The sequence below is a fragment of the Rhinolophus sinicus genome, chromosome 1 (assembly GCF_057876585.1).
Source record: "Rhinolophus sinicus isolate RSI-liver-muscle chromosome 1, RSI-T2T, whole genome shotgun sequence".
Lineage (NCBI taxonomy): Eukaryota > Metazoa > Chordata > Mammalia > Chiroptera > Rhinolophidae > Rhinolophus > Rhinolophus sinicus.
In genome coordinates this window covers 93,644,592-93,668,678 of record NC_142501.1, presented here as the reverse complement: position 1 = coordinate 93,668,678, position 24,087 = coordinate 93,644,592, and the positions used below count along the sequence as shown (strand labels likewise).

General features: G+C 37.7%; 1 protein-coding gene across 16 annotated transcripts in view; it reads right to left on the bottom strand.

Annotated features, from left to right (window-relative positions):
• BCL2L13 (BCL2 like 13) overlaps positions 1 to 24,087 on the bottom strand; it is a 100,794-nt gene that overhangs the window by 35,147 nt on the left and 41,560 nt on the right. For 14 of the 16 annotated variants that reach the window (XM_019757285.3, XM_074325121.2, XM_019757283.3 and 11 more), the window contains one exon: positions 7,403 to 7,546. The exons of 1 other annotated variant lie outside the window; for it this stretch is intronic. In XM_019757285.3, the coding sequence (XP_019612844.3) occupies positions 7,403 to 7,546 (144 nt within the window). Of the gene's footprint in view, positions 1 to 7,402; positions 7,547 to 24,087 lie in introns of those variants that run through there. One more of the 16 variants, XM_019757289.3, reaches the window with a different exon arrangement.

The following is a 24,087-nucleotide window of genomic DNA, read 5'->3' as shown; positions in this document are numbered from 1 at the left end:
CCACAGCCGGTGCCCCACCTGAGGCCACCCAGCAGGAGCCAAAAAGAAATCTGCAGATGGCTGCTGCCTCTGCTGTGCTTGGAAGCATCTTGAGAGGCCACGCCACGAACAAACGCCAGATGCCGCTAGTGTTGGCTTAGGGCTGCCCAGCCTGATGTACAGGACACACTCAAGCCAGATGCTGCTTGTATGGCTTCAGCAAACCTTTGAGAGACCTTAGGAAAGTCTGCAGCTTGAGCCAAGGCAGGCGGTCTGCATGAAAAAGCCACTGAAAACAGCCTGGGCGTGCCGGAAAGTTGGGTGGGGCCAGGTTTCAAATTGCCAGGGCAGTGAACAAACTGCAGAGACTCAGAAATTGTGGTCGCCTGTGTTTGTACTCTGGGAAGGGTGAGGGCTCAACAAAGAAACAATGGCTTCAACCAGCTCCACCAGCTCCCCCATCCAGGAGAAAGACGCCTCTCCATTCCCTATCCCAAGCCAGACAGCTCAGTTCCCCACTATTTGTCCCTGCCACCTTTCCAGCTGCTGCCCCAGCACTGGAGCTCAGAGTGAGTGATTCCGCTGGTAAGTCCACACGCAGTTCCTTTAAGAGGAGCGCCTGTGAGTACAGCTGCACTGTCTCACTCAGTCACAATCTCCACTGGTTTTCACAATCAAAAATTATGGGGACCTTTCTCCCTGGCACTGGAATCCTGGGCTGGAGTGGAGCTGGGAATCTCTCGCTCATCTGGGGGGTGGGGGGACCACCACAGCTTAAATAGCCCTCCCGATCTTTAATGGTCACACATGGGTGGGGGACCAGCCCACGCCACGTCTCTGACCTTCCTACCAGTCTGAAGGTGGCTTCTTCTGCGTGTCCTTAGTTGAAAGGCTTCAGTTCAATTTGATTTTAGGCGATTCTCAATAATGGTTGTTTTGTAAATTACGGTGTAACTTTGATGTGGTTGTGAGAGAAGGTAAACGCAGCATTTACCTACTACACCATCTTGGTTGTCCTCCCGGTAATTACTTTCCAGATAAAACACCAAAGGCATTATCCGTGAAAAAAAGAACTTGTAAGCTAGACTTAATTAAAATTAAAAATGTCGGGTCAGCCCAGTGGCTCAGGCAACCGCTCCATGCTCCTAACGCTGAAGGCTGCCAGTTCGATTCCCACATGGGCCAGTGAGCTGCGCCCTCCACAACTAGATCGAAGGCAACGAGCTGCTGGAAGGTGGCCGGATGGCTCAGGTGGTTAGAGTGCGAGCTCTGAACAACAGGGTTGCTGGTTCAATTCCCACATGGGATGGTGAGCCGCACCCCCTGCAACTAAAGATTGGAAACGGCAACTGGACTTGGAGCTGAGCTGTGCCCTCCACAACTAGATTGAAGGACAACGACTTGGAGCTGAGGGGCCCTGGAGAAACACACTGTTCCCTAATAAAATGAAGGAAAAAAAAAAGATTTAACGCCAAACCTAACAGAGTGCAAAAATCATAAAAAAAAAGTAAGTGGTTCACACAAAAAAGAGAAGATATACACATGGCAAATAAGCATATGAAAAGTGGTTCCAGCAGATGACACGATATTATAAAATAGAGAACCAGAAAGAGTCCGCCAAGAAACTATTAGAACTGATCAATGAATTCAGTAAAGTAGCAGGATACAAAATTAATATTCAGAAATCAGTTGCATTTTTATACACCAATAATAAACTATCAAAAAAAGAAATTAAGAAAATAACCCCGGCCAGCCCAGTAGCTCAGGTGGTTGGAGCACTGTGCTCCTAACATGGGCCAGTGAGCTGCACCCTCTTCAGCTAAGATTGTGAACAACAGCTCTCCCTGGAGCTGGGCTGTTGTGAGAAAGCCAGAGGTTACCGTGAGCTGCCGCGAGCTGCTGAGTGCTGCCGTGAGTGGCCAGTGGCCAGTGTGAGTGGCCGGCAGCCAGTGTGAGTGGCTGGCTGCCATTGGAGCAGCTGGCGAGAGCTGCCATGAGCGGCCGACCAATGACTGGTGACCAAGTGCCTCAGCCGGGGGGAGTGTAAGACTCATAATACCAGCATGGCCTAGGGAGCTATGTCCTACACAACTAGATTGAGAAACAATGGCTTGAACCGGAGTCGGGGGGGTGGGGAAGAAAGGGGAAAAGGAAAAGAAAGAAAATAATCCCACTTACAACTGAACAAAAAAAAATTAAGATAAAATACTTAGGAATAAGTTTAATGAAAGAGGTAAAAGACCTGTACTCAGAAAATTACAAGACATTCAAAAAAAAATTGAAAAATATATAAATAAATGGAAGCATATACCATGCTCATGGATAGGAAGAAATAACACTGTGAAAATGTCCATACTACCCACAGCAATGTACAGAGTCAATGCAATCCCTATCAAAACACCAATGGCATTTTTCACAGAACTAGAACAAATAATCCTAAAATTTAGATGGAACCACAACGACCCCAAATAGCCAAAGCAATCTTGAGAAAGAAAAACAAAGTTGGAAATATCACACTTGCTGATATCAAACTATACTAAAAGGCTACCGTAATCAAAACAGTATGGTACTGACATAAAAACAGACACATAGATCAATGGAACAGAATAGAGAGCCCAGAAATAAACTCACACTTATATGGTCAATTAATCCATGACAAAGGAAGCAAGAATATACAAGGAGGTAAAGACAGTCTATTCAATAAATGGTGTTGGGAAAACTGGGCAAATACTTGCAAAAAATGAACTAGAAGAAAACATAGGCAGTAAACTCTCTGACATTCCTCTTAGTATGTTTTTGGATATGTCTCCTTGAACAAGAGAAACAAAAGAAAAAAGTAGGGCTGGCCCAGTGGCTCAGGTGGTTGGAGCTCCATGCTCCTAACTCCGAAGGCTGCCGGTTTGATTCCCACATGGGCCAGTGGGCTCTCAACCACAAGGCTGGCGGTTCAACTCCTCGAGTCCCACAAGGGATAGTGGGCTCCGCCCCCTGCAACTAAGATTGAACATGGCACCTTGAGCTGAGCTGCCTCCTGGATGGCTCAGTTGGTTGGAGTGCGGGCTCTCAACCACAAGGTTGCCGGTTCGACTCCCGCAAGGGATGGTGGGCTGCGACCCCTGCAACTATCAATGGCAACTGGACCTGGAGCTGAGCTGCGCCCACCACAAGTAAGACTGAAAAGACAACAACTTGAAGCTGAACGTGGGCACCTTCCACAACTAAGGTTGAAAGGACAACAACTTGACTTGGGGGGGGGGGGAAGTACTGGAAGTACACTGTTCCCCAATAAAGTCCTGTTCCCCTTCCCAATAAAATCTTTAAAAAGAAAAAAGTAAACAATGGGACCACATCACATTAAAGTTTTTGCACAGCAAAGGAAACCATCAACAAAACAAGACAGACTACTGAATGAGAGAACATATTCGCCAATGATACATCTAATAAGGTGTTAATATCCAAAATTTATAAAGACCTCATACAACTTAACACCAAAAACAAACAAAAAATGGGCTGAGGGCCTGAATAGACATGTCCCCAAAGAGGACATACACATAGCCAATAGACATATGAAAAGATGGTCGATGTCACTGATCATCAGAAAAATGTGAATAAAAACCACAATGATCTATCACTTCAAAGCTGTCAAAATGGCCATCAATAAATCAACAAGTGTTGGCGAGGATATGGAGAAAAGGGAACCCTCATGCACTGTTGGTGGGATTGCAAACTGGTTCAGCCACTATGGAAAATAGTATGGAGGTTCCTCAAAAATTAAAAAAAATACTACCATTATGACCCAGTAATCCCACTTCTTGGTATTTATCCAAAGAAATCCGTAACACTAATTTGAAAAGACATATGCATTCCTATGTTCACTGCAGCATTATTTACACTCACCAAGATACGGAAGCAACCTAAGTGTCCATCAATAGATCACTGGATAAAGAAAATATGGTACTACCTTTATAGAATGGAATATTACTTGGCCATAAAAAAGAATGAATCTTTTCATTTGTGACAATAAAAATGGACCTAAAAGGTATTATAAGCTAAGTGAAATAAGTTAGACAGAGAAAAACAAATACCATATAATTTCACTTACATGGAGGAGACATGTGGAATCTGAGAAAACAAAATAAATGAACAGCAAAACAGAAAGAAACTCATAGATACAGAGAACAAACTGATGGTTGCCAGATGTGAGTGGGGTCGTGGGGCTGGGTGAAAAAGGTGAAGGGATCAAAGACAAACTGGCAGTTATAAAATAGTTATGAGGATGTAAAGTACAGCATATGGAATATAGTCAATAATATTGTAATAAGTATGCATGGCATCAGTTGGGTACTAGACTTCTGGGGTAATCACTGCACAACTTAAATAAATGTCTAATCATTATGCTGTACACCTGAAACTAATATAATATTGGATGTCCAGTGTAATTGAAAAAATTTGTTTAATTAAGAAAAAAGCAGGAAAAAGGATGCTACACATCATATGTCATCAGGGAAATGTAAGTTAAAACAATAATGAGGTACCACTACACATCTGTTAGAATGGCCAAAATCTGGAACACTGACAACATGAAATGCTGACAATGATGTGGAGCCACAGGAACTGGTGGTGGGGATGCAAAATCGTACAACCACTTTGGAAGACAGCTTGGTGGTTTCTTACAAAACAGAACATCCTCTTACCATATTGCACTCTTTGGTATTTACACAAAGGATTTTAAACTTATGTCCACACAAAACCCTGAACATGGATGTTTGTAGCAGCTTTATTTATAACTGCCAAAACTTAGAAGCAATCAAGATCTACTTCAATACATGACAGATAAATAAACGGTGACACAGCCAGACTATGGAGCTATCAAGCCATGAAAAGACATGGAGGAGACTTAAATTCATATGAGTAAGTGAAAGAAGCCAGTCTGAAAGGCTGCATACTGCATGATTCCAATTACATAACATTCTGGAGCAGGCAAAACTATGGAGACAGTAAAAAACGTCAGTGTTCACCAGAGGCTAGAGGGTAGAGAGGGACTAGTAGGAGGAAATATCAGAAAGAGAAGACTCTGGCTGCACAACATGAACCAGGACAGAGTAGTTCAAGAGTCAGGCCTCACTGAGACAGCCCTTCCCCACAAGAAGGTGGGCAGATTATGGCTGATGTGGAAATGCACATCAGCAGGGACCACAGCTGTCAGTCAGAAGTTGTAAAAGGAGGGAAAGAAGTTGATGCTTTGAAGAAAAGTGTAAACTTTGTGTCTGACTGGTCCAATAGACCTGTAAGTATTCCACCTAAAGAGTTCCACTTGAGACACCGTAAATAAATGCTGTTTCTTTAGGCATGAGGAAAAGTGGAGCCAGGAAAAAAGGCAGAATTTCTCTGCAGAATCTTCAAAGGTATTCATTCATTCTCTCTTCTTTTCTCATGTTTTAACTTTGGGGCTAGAAGTTTATATTGAAAAGGACTGAGCATACCTTCTGCCAACACCTACTAAGGGAAAAGAAAAGCTGCTGGAAAAGCAGGTGACCTGTGAAGTGGGGTATTGTCAGAGCAGTTTATTTGAATGGAGACCAGTGTAAGCATGACCCAACCTACCACCCTATTTTTACATATCCAAGTCCCAGTAACTCTGAAATTCAGTATTTTGTTCAAACTCTTGAGGTAATTTGCTAACCTCATTCCCTTTTTGGCTTACAAGACACTCTAGAATTTCCTAAGAGAGTTTACTGTTGTTTAGAAATTTTCAAGGGCTGCTTTTCCGCAAATGTACCAACAAATTATAATTCTGTCAACAATAGTATTCTCTTTTTTGTACCACCACACTTACACTTGCCATTATTTAGATTTGCATACATGGTATAAATTTTACTCATGCATGACAACTACTCTCTCTCTTAAAATAAGGTTGTTTTGATTTTCAAGAGAAACGTAAGATTCCCTAAGTTTGAATTTCTAGTCATTAAAACAAACAAATGGAAAAATAAAAAACAATACACAAGAAAAAAATATCCCAGGCAATAAAAAATTATTTAAAATAAATAGAAACAAAAGAAAGAAGGAATTAAGAAATAATAGGAATGAAAGAGGAGATATAGCGCCATACCTTGCAGAGATTAAAAAAGGGGTTATATTAAATACATTTGGAAATTTGAATACTAACAGGATATTTGATATGAAGAAATGATTTTTAAATTTTTGAGTGATAATGGTATTGTGATTAAAAATGAACGAGAGTCTTTAGTTTTTAGAAATACGTACTAAATATTTTACAGATAAAATTATATAATGTCTGGATTTTGCTTCAAAATAATATTAAGAGAGGAAGTAATTAGGGTATGAATAAAGCTTAACTGGCAATGAGTTAAGGATTGTAAGGGCTAACTGATGGGGGTTCATTATACTATCTTGCTTATTTTCATATATTTAAAATTCTCCAAAACAAAATAATATCTTAAAAGTAATTATCAGAATTAAGAAGTAAAAATCCAAATATATAAAGGTATTGTGAACAGCTCTATGCCAACAAAACCAAAAATTTGGGGATAATACCCTAGAAAAATTATCAAAAGTTGACAAGAAAAACCAGAAACCTTCCCTCAAAGAAAATACCATGTGGTTTTACAGGCATGTTGTAGGAAGCAAGGTACAAATAATTTGAATCTCATATAAACTATTCCTGAGTAGAAAAAAAAGAAGAAACATTCTTCCCAACTCTAACTTCTTTTATGAAGCCAGCATACCCTTAAAACTGAGACAAAACAAGAAAAATTACAGGCCACCTTCACTCACTGAGCTTGAAACAACTAAATGGTAAAACAATTAAAAGCACTCATTTTAACAGCCGGAAAAAGACAAGGATGTCTACTAACATCATGTCTATTATTATTATACAGAAGATCCTGATTAGTGCAATAATTTTTTTTAAAAGATAGACTCATCAAAGAAAACAACTCATTATTCACAAATGGTGTGATTTTCTATACAGAAAACCCAAGAGAATCTAGAAATAATCTATCAGAATTAATAAAAGAGTTAAAAAAATTTGCTGGATACAAAATCAACATGGAAATTAAGTCAATTTGATAAAGGTACCATAATTTTTAAAAATGTTAACACTAGAGGAAACTGGGTGAGTGGTATATGGGAACACTTTATAACACTTTGGTAAATCTAAAATTATTCCAAAATAATCTTATTTTAATAAATGATTTTAAAAGAACTACTTAAAATTACCACGTCAATTTACTATGAGTAAAATCTTAGTAGCTTAACTTAAACTGTAGAATAGCCTATCCATTGATTGTCATACAATCAGTATTAAACAATGTAATGATATTAAATCTATGCTATTAAAAACAATCATACAGCTTAATTTCTTTTTTAAAAAAAGATTTTTAAAAAATACTGCACATACCCAGCCACCTTGCTGAATGATGTACTCTGCTGCATAGTCCTCCAGATATGTCACACCAAACTGCAGCAATGTACTCAAAGGTTCTTGACCACGTCTTGTCAACTCCAAAAGCATTTGTTGCAGCAAAACCAGAGGCACCAAAATCTTCAATGCAAAGATGAGAGAGTAAAAACACAAACTGAAATTCTTATAATTGATTTGATATATTCAACTACTAGAAAATTACACTCAAATGCAGCATTATGGAATTTCATTTTTATTACAGTAAGGGAAAGAGAACACTGACCTTACTAGAATTTTTGTGACTCATGCATATAGATTTTGTACCATAGGGTGTTAGAAGTAATTATACTATGAAAATAATTGGGCTCATGTGTATATGTGTCTGTCTGTGTGTGGGGGGGAGACAGAAACAACACATAGAAAATTCACTGAAGCATTATTTATAATAGCAAAAGCCTTGAAACGACCCAACAGGAACAGGTTAAAAAAATATTGGTCACCCAGTAAAATATCAAGTAAGAAGCTGTTAAAAAGAATTAGATTGTTCACTGACCAATCACCAAAATTTACTTTCAGTGAAAAAAGATACAGGAGAGTGTGTACAATAATGGTACCATTTGTGTAAAAACATATAAGTTTGTATAATCCTATAGAATCTCTGGGAAAATACATAAGAGACTGATAATAGTGGTAGCCTAAGAAAGGAGAACAAGGTGACGGGTGGGAAAATAGTTTTCAATGTATATCTTTCTGTACTTTTTGCATTTTGTGCCATGTGCTTTTATCTATTTGAAAATAAGAACTTTCAAAATGATGAGCTATCTTACAAAAGTCATAAAAAGCCAAAGGAGACATTATTATCATTCCTGATAATCTTGTGGCTCAATATTTTAAAATCAAAATTTATGATAGAAAGTAACTAGAGTCTGTTGCCTTCCAAAAAAATGCATATTGAAAAAAACAAAGTACTGTTTGCTGTGTATAATGTGCACTTTTTCCCCCAAATTTGTGAGGGAAAAATAAGGATGTGCATTATACATGGTAGTACAAATTCCGTATCTTTATAAATGTTTTCAATTCTTTTATTTATGAGTTAAAAGTGTAACTCTAGAAATCAATAACGATATCTGTATACAAAATAATATCCTGGAATACGATAATAGGTTTTGTTGAACTTACAACGAACTTGCGACGATGACGAGTTACCGGCCTTCTATGATGCGTAAATATCATAAATTTGTAACCGGTACATAAAATAAAATTTCTTGTACCTTTATCTTGTGTTTTGTAGTTATCTGTTATACAAAATTTCTTGTATGGTAAAAAATGTTAAAAAATAAATGCTAAAATTCCTTTATAATACAAAAAACAAGTACCTAAATGTAAACGAATGAAATTTTGAATTAAAAAATTATAACAAAAGATTTTTTTTCTTCCCTGAAAGTTTACTTTGGGCCCAAAGCATGGGTGCATGTTATACATGAAAGCGCATTACACACGGCAAAATACGATATTTTCAGTTAACCTTTGCATGCAATCTCTTTTGTCTAACATATCAAGAATTCTCCACATGACTGAAAAAGGAATGCAAAAGGAAATGAAACCAATTCCAGTTCCTTGTTACTGAATTGCCAAGGTAATAATAACTGAGGAATTACAAAATATTTCTGCAGAAGACAAACAGAAAAGGCAATGAGGTTATATTCATACTAATATTCTTTGGCTTTTAAGTAAAAGCAGCCTTGAAGGAAGCTATACCTAAGTCTGAAAGAAAAAGAATGCAACAAACACTTATCTTCTTTTTGATATTCCAAAAGAACTCCAGCCCAAAATATATTAAAAACCTCTTCTTAACACTGGTGGAGGGGTATATGGCTATAAAAAAGAATATACTTAGCTCTGTCCACAATTAGGGAAAAAAGCAGTAAAGGACAGCTTGTGAATCAGCCTTGTTGATTCATATCATCTCAACTTCAAAGGCCCAGCATGTCCTGGACCTCGAAACATTCTAATTTCCCATAATAATCTATTAACATGCAACATTTTTAAATTACTCATGTTCAAGGACAATTACCTCTTAGGGAAATGAGTTGCAAACATCTTATATTTGCTACATAAAATAATACTTGTATTTGTTCCAAATTTACCTCTTTCACATCAAAAAGTAGATACCCCATTTTTACTATATAATAATCTAGACAGAAATCTGTAATCCTCTTTTACTACTTTCGTCCTTAATCATATTCTCATTCACTATACTTTTTAGGCTGAAATCTACTAATCTTTTAGCCTGTTCTTCATATGGCAATTCCTTCATTGCTTTGATCATTTAAATCATCCTTTCCTGGATCTTCTCCATCCCAATTACATCTTTCTTGAAATGCAGTAACCAGAGTGCAGGAAGTTTATTTTACAAGACTAACATCTACTTGTTTGATACCCTTGGTGGTACATAGTATGTCTATTTTACCTATTTGACAAACTATTTTCAAGGGACCTATATGATGACTTCCAGGCCCAGTATCTTTTAAATATACTTTAGATTGTCTTTCTATAGTTAAACTCTCTAATTTCTGTAATCACACACAAAGTTTCATGAGTTATTTCTACAACTGATCCCCATCAACTTCGCATTTTACTACCCACAAGAATTTTATATCATCTGCACACCAGATAAGTTTTTGTACTCTCTCCCATAGTATTAAAAAAATATTAAAACAAAACTGGATTCCCAAACATCCAATCCTAGAAGGCAGGACTAAAAAGCAACCAAATAATCTTACCCTTTGAATTCCTTTTTGTAGTCATTTCCTTACTGGATAATAGTAATCTTCACAACACATATAAATTATTTTTTCTTCAATAACTTTGTAATGGAATGCTATGGTATTTTTGACCATAAAAAAGAATTATCTATACTGACTGTCTCCTCATATGTATCACATGGTGTTTCCCTCCAATAGGTCAGACTTAGCTAACAACATTATCCTTTTATTAAAGACTAGATGAGTGTGCTGGTGTGGAAATAAAGCATACCAAATTGCTCCAAGGGTCCCTTCCAGTAGAAGATATTTGTGATGATAAATTATATATTTGGTCTATCAATCTACTATTTAACCCTCTATGCCTTAACAATTCTAGTAAACATCACAAATTTTATCTGTACCTAATGCATTGATAAATAAGTTTAAATGTCTGTGGCCTGTCTGTTTGAAAATACAATTTAAGAGACAACCAAACATCATGTATCACCCAATGTAACACAAGCAGAAACAGGGAACACTAATGAAGTATTCTTGCCAAAGATTAAACCTGGACATGATCAAGTTTAGGCCAACCTACCAATGGACAGGAACTACAGATGTAAAGGAACATGTTAAATGACATTTCAGTGATGCCGTCAATAAAACCCAGAAGATAGGAAATTTTATAGGACAAATAACTTCTAAGTAAATTAGAAAAGAAAACAAAAAAGAGGGAGAGTAAGCCTAAATATTAAAGGAGACTTAAATAACATATTCTATGATGACATTTATATGAAATGTGCAGAAGGCAAACTCATAGTGACAGAGTAGTGTCATGTTACCAGGGGTTGGGAGAAGCAGGAAGTGGGGAGTGACGACTTCTATATATGGGATTTCTTCTTGGGAATAAAAAAAAGTTCTGAATTTAGACAGTGAAGATGGCTGCACAACTCTGTGAACATGCTAAATAATACTGAATTGTATACTTTAGAACTGTAAATTTTATGGTATATAAATTATACTTCAACTTTAAAAAGAAAAAGGAAGTGACATCAGCATCATGGTGGAGTGAGAAGAACTCTTGGTTTCTCCCCTTAAAGTTACAAGGGCCGGACCGGTGGCTCAAGTGGTTAGAGCTCCATGCTTCTAACTCCGAAGGCTGCCGGTTCGATTCCCACATGGGCCAGTGGGCTCTCAACCACAAGGTTGCCAGTTCAACTCCTCGACTCCAGCAAGGGATGGTGGGCTCCGCCCCCTGCAACTAAGATTGAACACGGCACCTTGAGCTGAGCTGCTGCTGAGCTCCCGGATGGCTCAGTTGGTTGGAATGTGTCCTCTAAACCACAAGGTTGCCGGTTCGACTCCCGCAAGGGATGGTGGGCTGTGCCCCTGGGATGGTGGGCTGTGTCCCCTGCAACTCGCAACGGCAACTGGACCTGGAGCTGAGCTGCGCCCTCCACAACTAAGACTGAAAGGACAACAACTTGAAGCTGAATGGCACCCTCCACAACTAAGATTGAAAGGACAACAACTTGACTTGGAAAAAAGGCCTTAGAAGTACACACTGTTCCCCAATAAAGTCCTGTTCCCTTTCTCCAATAAAATCTTTAAAAAAAAAAAAAAAAAAGTTACAAGTTGGACAACTGTATTTCAACAAAGGATTCCTTGCTCAACACATAAACACATCTGAGAGATCCACAGATTGAGAAATCTGAAGATGGGTGGCATCAAACAAGCGGAGGAGGTAAGATGGGGGTAAGGACAGAGACAAGAGCCACAATGTCCAGTGCTCACCACAATTCAGCTGATGTGGTGGCGGGCTGCAGGCTACACTCGGCAGCCCAGAGAGGGCCAGAGTGGCAGAAGCAACATTCTGGCTTGAGTAACTGGTGCCCACTGCAGCTAAACCAAGTGACAGGGGTGGAGGCGTGGCACAGAGGTGTGGTAGCATGGTCAAGCAACCGCCATTACCAGGAGGAAAACAAAGCTGCAGATGCACCAGCCCACTTCCCCAGCCCGCCCCTCCCTCATCTATCACAATGGAATCTGGTAGAGGCAGCTGGGACACCTCAGATACTACAGGGCAGCTGGCAGCCTCTGGTTATAAGGAGATAGTGCCAGGAACTCACACCACAAGGGTGGTACCCTGAGACCAAAGCAACCTAGTCACAAAGGGGACACCCATATCCTCATGGAATTCCAGGCATTTTCCACAACCAAGGTGACACCACCCTACCAAGATCCCAGAAGTCCTAGCAGTGCAGTAAGAGAAAACAAAAACTTGCGGTATAGCACCACCTACTGTAATACAAAAGAAAGACCTCTACTTACCAACCTGCTGAACAACAAGCAAAACAGCACTCAAAAAAGAACAGCTCAATACCTCAAATGCCCAGAGAAACAATCCATCAAGTACCATGATTAACCAAGGGAACAAAGTAGCTCAGGAACCAAACTCAAAGACATGAAAGACTGTGATTTAAATGAGAGAGAATTCAAGACTGCAGTTTTAAAAAAACTTAATGAGATATGAGAAACTCAGAAAGGCAGTTCAATGAGCTCAGAAATAAAATTAACAAACCCAAAGGAGTACTTTACCAAAGAGATTGAAACCATAAAAAAAGAACCAAACAAATTCTGGAGCTGAAGAACTCAATAAAATGAGATGAAGAAAAAATTAGAGAGCTTGGGAAACAGAGCAAGCCAGATAAAAGAGAAAATTAATGATCTTGAAAATAGAAATCTAGAAATGACTGAGGAAGGAAAAGTGAGAGTTAAAGAAAAAGAAAGAAAGAACTCTCCGAACTACCTGACTCCATTAGAAAGAGCAATATAAGAATAATGAGTATGCCAGAAGGAGAAGGGAACAGAGAGGCTATTCAAACAAATAATTGACAAGAACTTCCCAAATATATAGAAAGAACTGGACCCTCTAATCCATGAAGTTTAACAAAACACCCAATTATCTCTATCCAAAATGGTCTTCTCCAAGGCACACCACATTAAAGCTGTCAAACATTAATGACAAAGAAAGAATTCTCAAGGCAGCCAAGGAAGAGAAGACGGTAACCTATAAAGGAAATCTCATTAGATTATCATGGGATTTTTAAACAGAAACCCTACAAGCGAGGAAAGAGTAGAATCAAATATTTAAATTATTAAGAACAATGACCAGCCAAGAATAACATATCCAGCAAAGTTATTCTTTAGATATTAAGGAGAAATAAAGGCTTTTCCAAACATACAGAAGCTGAGGGAAGTTACCACCACAAAACCTACATTACAAGACAGTTAAAAGGAGCGCTTCTACCTGAAACAAAAAGATAAAAGGATAGAAAACTATGAGTAAGAAAACAGGCACACAGATATAAGCAGGAAATTGCAACTCTACTACAGAATAGGGTTTTAAACACTTAATTATAACATACAGGTTAGAGGGGGTAAAGCATTTAAAAAAAAACAAACTATAGGACTCCCACTCAATATTGCAAAGAAGGTAAATGCTGTGCTTGCCTCCTGCTATGACCACATCAAAATTACAAGTAAATTATAGAACAACCATCCTTGAAACCACCTTAAGACTTACTGAATAGAACTCCTACAACAAAGGATATAAAGAAGCAGCCACGACAAGACCGGTAGGAAGGGGGGAGACAGGAAACGGGCTGGTCCCATACTCACATGTGGCATTTAAGAATCAGGAGGGATACCTTGGCGGCGGAGGTCCTCCATGAGGAATGAGGGATCCTAGCCTCACACTGGGCTCCCCAGCCCATAGCACCAGTAACATCTGACTGAAAATCGATGGGGGGGGGGGGTTTCCATCTGGATAGATAGAGTACTGCTAGAGACCAAGGTGTAATCTGAAAAGGCCCACACACAAATTCACGTACTCACAAATACTTGCCCTAAGTTCGTTCCAGTGAAGGGACAGCAGCATGAAATACCAGGGGAGGAACTGAATTGTTTGCCTTCATGGCGATAGCTGGAGGAGCAGAAGTGCTGCCAAGCACCATTGTAACTTTGTTGAGACCTTCCCCAACCCAGCTTGCTGGCGCAGGCAGGCGCCAAATTTGAGTCTCCTTCAAACTATTAATAGTTAACACCACACCCTCACCCTATTGATTCCAAGACCCACCCCACCCATGGCATGAATTAGCCTGAATCTCTTTCAAACGGCTGTTCCACACAAGGACCCAGACTTGGTCCACACTATGGACTTTCCAAAAATCTCTCAAAGGTCCACAAATCCCAAACAAACAGTGGTTGGTTTGGCATGCCCTGTACCTCTTGATAAGTGGCCCCAAGCCTGACACTAGAGGCAGCCAGCTTTGGTTCACAGCATAGCTTCTCCCAGGTGCCTCCAAGCCCAGCACAGGCAGCTACCAATTGCAGATCACTTTGTAGCACTTACCAGGCTGCTCCTGACCAGGCACAGGCAGCACCTGATATGGGCCTGCACCAGAGCCCCTCCCAAGAGGTCCCAGAACCAACACACCCAGCGGCCAGATTCAGACCACACCAGAGCACCGCTCAAGTGAACTCTGCTCCGTGCAGTCAGCGCCTGCACAACGGCTCATACTCTGTAGTCACAGCCAGTCAGCCTGAGGGTCGATCCCACTCACTGATGTACCAAGATAATTCAAGGCTCAACTACAACAGCAGGACACACACAACCTACACAGGGACATCTCTGGAGCACCTGGCTCAGGTGACCATGGGGGCTGTGCCACTGGGCCCCACAGGACACCTATTACAAAAACCCTGCCAAGACTGGGAGACATAGCAAATCTACCTAATATATAGAAACACACACAGGGAGGCAATGAAAATGAGAAACAAAGAAACATGTCCCAAATTAAAGAACAAGATAAAACTCCAGAAAAAGAAAAAAAAAAACTAAAGAAAATGGAGGCTAAAAGTCTACCAGATACAGAGTTACAAACACTGGTTATAAGGATGCTCAATAAACTTAGGGAAAAATTAATGAAGTCAGTGAGAACTTACACAAAAAGATAGAAACCATAAAAAAGAACCAGTCAGAAACGAAGACTAAAATAAATGAAATGAAGAATACATTAGATGGAACTAAAGTAGATAAGATGAAGCAGAGAACCCAATCAGTGATTTGAAAGACAAGATAGTGGAAAACACCCAATCAGAACAGCAAAAAGAAAAAAGGAGAAAATGAAAATAGTTTAAGGGACCTTGGGGACAACATCAAGCACACCAACATTCACATCATTGGGGTACCAGAAGGAGAAGAAAGAGAGCAAGGGATTGAAAACCTATTTGAAGAAATAATGACTGAAACGTTCCCTAACCTGGTGAAGGAAATAGACATAGAAGCCCAGGAAGTGCAGAGAGTCCCAAACAAGATGAACCCAAACAGGCCAACCCCAAGAAACATCATAATTAAAATGGCAAAGGTTAAAGACAAAAAGAGAATCTTAAAAGCAGCAAGAGAAAAGCAGTTAGTTACCTACAAGGGAGCCCCCATAAGACTGGTAGCTGACTACAGAAACGTTGCAGGCCAGAAGGGATTAACACAAAATTTTCAAAGTGATGAAAAGCAAGGACCAACAACCAAGATTACTCTACCCAGAAAAACTATCATTTAGAATCGAAGGACAGATAAAGAGCTTCCCAGACAAGAAAAACTTAAAAGAGTTCATCACTACCAAACCAGTATTACAAGAAATGTTAAAGGGACTTCTTTAAGAAAACAAAGAAGGAAAAAAATACGAATAATAAAATGACAATAACTACATAACTATCAATAATTACTTTAAATGTAAACGGATTAAATACTTCTATCAAAAGACAATACAGTGGCTGAATGGATAAGAAAAGAAGACCCTTACATATGCTGCCTACAAAAGACCCACTTCAGATCTAAAGACACACACAGACTGAAAGGGATTAAAAAATATATTTCATGCAAATGGAAATGAAAAAAAAGCAGAGGTAGCAATACTTGTATCAGATGAAATAGAATTTAAAACAAAGACCATAACCAAACAAGAGACAAAGGACATTTCATATACAATAGGCAAGATATGGAAGCAACCTAAGTTGCCCATCAATAGATGACTAGATAAAGAAGATGTGACATATATATATATATGTACATATATATATATATATATATATATATATATATATATATATATATAAATTACTCGGCCATAAAAAAAGAACGAAACCTTATCATTTGCAATGTGTTTGGATATAGAATTTATTATGCTAAGTGAAATAAGTCAGACAGAGAATGACAAATATCATATGATTTCACTTACATGTGGAGTCTAAACAAAATAAACAAATAAACAAAACAGAAACAGACTCATAGATTCAGAGAAGAAAATGATGGTTGCCAGATTGCTGGGCAAAAAGGCGGATGGGATTAAGAAGTACAAATTGATGGCTATATATATAGTCATGGGGATGTAAATACAGCATAGGGAATATAGTTAATAATATTATAATAACTACCGTGTTTCCCTGAAAATAAGACCTAGCCTGACAATCAGCTCTAATGCATCTTTTGGAGCAAAAATTAATATAAGACTGGGTCTTATATCATATTATATAAGACCCGGTCTTATTTTACTATAAGACTTATTTTACTATAAGACTTACTTATAGTAAAATCAGGCTGGGTCTTATATTAATTTTTGCTCCAAAAGACACATTAGAGCTGACTTATTAGCTCTAATGTGTCTTATTTAGGTCTTATTTTTGGGGAAACATGGCATGTATGGTGTCAGGTGGGTATTAGAATTATTATAATTCATGAATTATATGAATATCTAAGCACTATGCTGTCCACCTGAAACTAATATAATATTGAACGTCAACTGTAATTGAAAATTAAAATTAAAAAGAAAAGTCTAGCTTCTGCAATTTGGAAATGAATGCACAGCATAAAAAGGAATAATTTGTGACAACAAAAACAAAAGGGAAGGGTGTAAAGGACCAAACTTGCACAGGTAAATGAAGATAAGATGCAATCAGAAGTAAAATGACTATTGCAGATATGAAACTTTTTTTTGCATAACCCTAATGGTAACCACAAAACAAAAATCTAGAACTCAGACATATAACATAAAAAAAAAAAGAGGAAATGGAGGGGGGAAAATTATAGGAAACCACCAAACTGAAATAGTGGACAGAAACACAAAGGAAAAGAAACAATGGAGATACAGAGAAAACAGATAACAAAAGATAAAATAGCTGTAGTTAGTCCTCATATACCAATAAGCACACTAAATGTAAATGGATTGAATTCACCAATGAAAAGGCAAAGAGTAGCAAGAAGGATTAAAAAACAAGACCCAATTATATGTTGCCTTCAGGACACCCCTCTAAGCTACAAAGACAAACATAAACTCAAAGTAAAAGGGTGGAAGAGAATACTCCAAGCAAATGGCATCAAGAGAAAAGTAGGTATAGCCAAAGTTATATCAGACAAAACAGACTTCAAGACAAAGATGGACATTTTATAATGATAAATTCATCAAGAATACATAATACTTATCAATATATATGCACCCAGCCTGGGAGGACCAAAATATATAAAGCAATTACTAACAGGCCTCAAGGGAGAAACAAAAAAAAAAAATACAATTAGATCAAAATGGCGGCGTGAGGTGAGCCTCTGTAAAGCTCCCCTGGAATTTACAACTAATTGAACAACAATAACTCCACAAAGGACTCCCTGCACAGCAGGCAGGCAAGACGAAGAGGCCCACTACTGAATTCACCTAAAGATCATCCTTTAAAAAACTTTTGGTCACCAAAATAATTTATGCAGAAGGAACATGTCACGTGTACAAAAATGTTTAAATGCAGTTTATTGCCAGAAGAAACAAACTGAATGTGATAACTATTTGAAGTACAAGTAAGTGTGATTTGATCGTAACATACGCGTATGCAAATATGTGTTACCAAGAACTGTTTTCATCATGTGTAGTCTACTTTCAGTAAAATCTTAAATGACCAAGAACAAATGAATAATACTATTCATATCAAATAAACAACTACAGAGTGCTAAAAAAAAATACAATTATAGTACAGGACCTGAATACCCCATTGACAGCAATGGATAGATCATCCATACAGAAAATTAGGAAATATCCTCCTTAAATGACACATTAGAGGAAATAGACATAATTGATATATATAGAGCTTTTCATCCCAAAACAACAGAATATACATTCTTCTCAAGTGCACATGGAACATTCTTAATGAGAGACCATATATTGGGGCACAAAACCAATCTCAACAAATTTAAGACTGAAATCATACCAAGCATAGTTTCTGACCACAACAGTATGAAACTGGAAGCTAAGTACAGAAAGAAAGTGGGAAAAAACCCACAAATATATGGAGATTAAACAACATGCTACTGAACAACTATTGGGTCAAGGAATAAATAAGCAATCAAAAGATACATAGAGACAAATGAGAATGACAATACAACATATCAAACTTTTTGGGATGCAGCAAAAGTGGTTTGTAGCATTACAGGCCTACATCAAGAAACAAGAAAAATCTCCAATAAACAATCTAACATCACACCTTAAAGAACTAGAAAAAGAACAGACAAAGCCCATAGTCAGCAGACAGAAGGAAATAATAAAAGTGAGAGCAGAATTAAATGAAATAGAGAACAAAAAAACAATTTAAAAAATTATTGAAGGGGCGGCCAGATGGCTCAGTTGGTTAGAGCTCTGAGCAACAGGGTTGCCGGCTCGATTCCCACATGGACCAGTGAGCTGCGCCCTCCACAACTAGACTGAAGGACAACGACTTGGAGCTGATGGGCCCTGGACAAACACACTGTTCACCAATATTCCCCAGTAAAAATATTTTTTAAAAAAATTACTGAAACAAAGAGTTGGTTCTTTGAAAAGATAAATCGACAAATCCCTGACTAGACTTACTAAGGAAAAAAAAGAAAAGACTCAAATAAATAAAATCAGAAATGAAAGAGAAGTTACAACCAACACCACAGAAATACAAAGGACTTTACAAGAATACTATGAAAGGCTATCTGCCACCAAATTCGATAACCTAGGAGAAATAAACACATTCTTAGAAATATATAACATTCCTAGAATGCACCATGAAAAACTGGAAAACCTAAATGGACTGAGCAGTGAAACAGTAAGGAAATTAAAGGAAATTGAAACAGTAATCAAAAACTTTCCAAAAAAACAAAAGTCCAGGACTAGACAGCTTCACTGGTGAATTCTACCAAATATTCAAAGGAGATTTAATACTTATCCTTCTCAAGTTCTTCCAAACAATAGAAGAAGAGGTAATGTTTCCTAACTCATTTGACTAGGCCCTGATACCAAACGTTACCCTGATACCAAAACCAGGCAAGGACAACACAAAAAAAGAAAATTACAGGCCAGTATCTCTCATGAACATAGATGCACAAATCCTAAACAAAACCCGGCAAACTGCATACAATACATTAAAAAGACAATATATCATGAATAAATGGGGTTCACTCCAGGTATGCAAGATGGTTCAACATATGCAATTCAATAAATGTGATACATCAAATTAACTAATAAAAGATGAAAATCATATGATCACATCATTTGATGCAGAGAAAACATTTGAGAAGATACAACATCCACTTATGATTCAAACACTCAATAAAATAGGTATAGAAGGAAAGTACCTCAATATAATAAATGCCTTATATGACAAATCCTCAACTAATAACATACCCAATGGTGAGAAACAAAAATCTTCCTCTAAGATCAGGAACAAGACAATGATGTCCACTCTCACCACTCTTATTCAACACAGCACTGGAGTCCTCGCCAGAGCAATCAGGCAAGAGAAAGAAATAAAAGGCATCCAAATTGAGAATAAAGAAGTAAAACTGTCACTATTTACAAATGACAAGATGCTATATACAGAAAAATCCTAAAGACTCCACCAAAAGACTATTAGAAACAATAAACAAATACAGTAAATTTGCAGGATAATCAATATACAAAAATCCATTGCATTTCTATATACTAATAATGAAATATCAGAAAAAGAAATGAAGAAAATCTCATTTACAATGGCAACAACAAGAATAAAATACCTCAAATGAACTTAACACAGGAAGTAAAAGACCTATACACTGAAAACTACAAGATATTGTTGAAAGAAACTGAAAAAGACACAAAGAAATGGAAAGATGTTACGAGTTCATGGATTGGAAGAATTAACATTATTTAAATGGCCTTATTACCTAAAGCAAGATATAAATTTTATGAAATCTCCATCAAATTCCAATGGCATTTTTCACAGAAATAGAACAAAAACATCCTCAAATTTGTATGGAACCACAAAAGACTCCAAATAGCCCAAGCAATCTTGGGGGAAAAAGAACAAAGCCTGATACACACATACCCTGACTTCAAACTATACTACAAAGCTACAATAATCAAAACAGCATGGTATTGGCAAAAAGATAGACACACAGACCAAAGGTGCAGAATTGAGGGCCCAGAAAAAAACCCACACATATACGGGCAACTAATTTTCAACAAAGGAGCCAAAAACATACAATGGCGAAAGGAAAGTCTCTTCAATAAATGGTGCTGGAAAAACTGGAAAGCCACATGGCAAAGAATGAAACTAGACTGCTATCAGACACCAAACATAAAAATTAACTCAAAATGGATTAAAGTCTTGAATATAAGACCTGAGACAATAAAGTACCTAGAAGAAAACATAGGTACTAAACTTCTGAACCTTAGTCTCAGAGGGGTTTTTATGAACTTGACCCCAAAAGCAAGAGAAGTAAAATAAAAAATAAATGAATGGGACTATATCAAACTAAAAGGCTTCTTCTGTACAGCAACAGAAACCATCAACAAAACAAAAAGGCGACGAACCAAACAGGAGAAGACATTTGCAAACAACCCTCTGATAAGGAGCTAATTTCCAAAATATATGAAGAACTCATACTCATATAACTCAAAACACACACACACACACACACACACACAATTCTATCAAAAACTGGGCAGAGGATCTGAACAGACACTTCTCCTAAGAAGCCATACAGATGGCCAACAGATAAATGAAGATGCTCAACTTCACTAGCTATAAGGGAAATGCAAATCAAAACCACAATGAGATTCCACTCACACCTATTAGAATATCTATGATTAATAAGACAAGAAATAAGTGTTGAAGAGGATGCAGAGAAAAAAATAACCCTCATATACTGCTAGTGGTAATGTAAATTGAACAGCCACTATGAAAAACAGTATGGACATTCCTCAAAAAATTAAGAATAGAGCTACTATATGACCTAGCAATCCCTCTTCTGGGTATCTACCCCAAAAATTTGAAAGCATTTATTCACAAAGATACATGTATGCTATGTTCACTGCAGCATTATTCACAGTATCCAAACCATGGAAACAACCCATGTGCCCTTCAATGGATGACTGGATAAATAAGTATACAATGGGATACTACTCAGCCATTTGCAATAACATGGATGGGTCTTGAGAGTATTATGCTAAGTGAAATAAGTCAGACAGAAAAGAACAAGAACCATACGACTTCACTCATATGTGAACTAGAAAACAGAAAGCCACAAACAAATAAATAAAACAAACAATCTCATAGACAGAGACAACAGTATGGTGGTTACCAGAGAGGAAGGGGGCTGAGGGTAGCTTAAAGAGGGAAAAGAGGGCCGGCCCGGTGGCTCAGGTGGTTAGAGCACAGTGCTCCTAACGCAGAGATTGCCAGTTCGATTCCCACATGGGCCAGTGAGCTGCACCCGCTACAGCTAAGATTGTGAACAACGGCTCTCCCTGGAGCTGGACTGCCATGAGCAGCCGGAGATCGGCATGAGCTGCTGTGGGCTGCTGTGTGCTGCCGGAGTGGCTGGCAGCCATCGTGAGCGGCCAGCAGCCGGCAAGAGCTGCTGCTGTGAGCTGCTGTGAGCAGCTGAGCAACGACCGACTGCCACAGCCGGGGGGGGGGGGGGGGGACCGCAAGTCTCATCACACCAGCATGGGCCATGGAGCTGTGTCCTACACAACCAGACTGAGAAATAACGGCTTGAACTGGAGTGCGGGGGGGTAGAAGAAAGGGCAAAAAAAAAAGAGGGTAAGGAGAGTCAAATATACAGTAACGGAAGGAGACTAGACTTGGGTTGGTGAGCACATAATGGAATATACAGATGCTGTATTATAAAATTGTACACCGGAAGCTCATATAATGTTATTAACCAATGTTACCCCAATAAAATTAATTTTTAAAAAAGTCAATGTATATGAAATATCCAAGATAGTCAAATTTACAGAAACAGACAGCATATCAATGGTTGCTTAGGACTGGGATTAACAGGGAAATTCGAGGATGATAACAAGAGGATACGGAGTTCCTTTCTGAGGTGATGAAAATTTTCAAAAATAGATTGTGGTGATGGTTGCATAATTCTGTGAGTAGTCTAAAAACCATTGAATTGTGTGCTCTAAGTGGTAAATTGTATTGAATTATAGCTCAATAAAGCTGTTACAAAATAAAAAAGAAAAATGAAAAGAAAAAAGAAAATGGAAAGACTTGGGAGACGTATCAACCAAATGCAATGCATGGGCCTTGTTTGGATCTTGATTCAAACAAATCACCTTAAAAAATATCTTTAAGAGATAAATGGGGAAATTTGAATAGTGAGTGGATAACATGGTATTAGAATCACTATTACGGTAATATTTGTATAATAATGGTATTATCAATTGGTTAAAAAAGGGATATACATTATCCTTGGAAATACACACTAATATATGAATAAAATGATATGATGTCTAGGGTCTACTTCAAAATAATTTAGGGGGAGAGTGGGAAGAATATGGGAGGGGGAGGAAACAGATGAAATAAGACCAGCCATATACCGGGGTGCCAAAAAAATGTATACACATGATTTGTATTCATCTTTTGTTATCGGTACATATTATTACCATTTTAATACAGTTTTTTTCTTTCTTAAAATATATATACATTTTTTTGGCACCCTCTGTATTAATAATTGTTGAAGCTGAATGATGGATACATGGAGTTTGTTGTACTATTCACTCTGCTTCTGTGTATGCTTGAAGTTTTAATAATGAAAAATTTTAAACAATTAGTGATTTAATATGCCACTAAAATTAATCAAGACAAATAATTCATTTATCTTTGCTATTACTTTTCTAAGGTCTATTTATTATGTTTCCCCAAAAATAACACCTAGCCGGACAATCAGCTCTAATGTGTCTTTTGGAGCAAAAATTAATACAAGACCCGGTATTATATTATATTATGTTATATTATATAAGACCCGGTCTTATATTATAGTAAAATAAGACCAGGTCTTATATATATTAATTTTTGCTCCAAAAGATGCATTAGAGCTGATTGTCTGGCTAAGTCTTATTTTCGGGGAAACACACTACTGTGAACACCATGCCTTTAATACTCTAGCTGACTTTTTCTCTTTGATGGTCATTTTCTTTTTTCTATAAGCAGTAAGTACATAGGAAAATATAATACCAATAAGAGGAAAAAAAAAACTTACCTACAATTTTGAGATAACTACTGTTATCTCACAACTAACATAGCACATATTTCAATTATTTTTCTGGGTATATATATACTATGTAGTCAACATTAATATATGTACTTTAAAAAAAAAAGATCATACAAGTAAGTACTATTAATACAGGTTTGTGGCCAGCTTTTTTCCTCCACTTCTTTTTGATATATTTAAAGAGAATTTGACTAAGATGCTTTTACAATCTCTAAACCGATGAAGTGATATTCAGTTTACCCCTGACCTGGCATGCTTTGTGGACATTTTTTTCTCTTCTCTCTGATGGGTGTTTCATTTGAGCCTCGTTTACCTGCCAGACAGCCAAA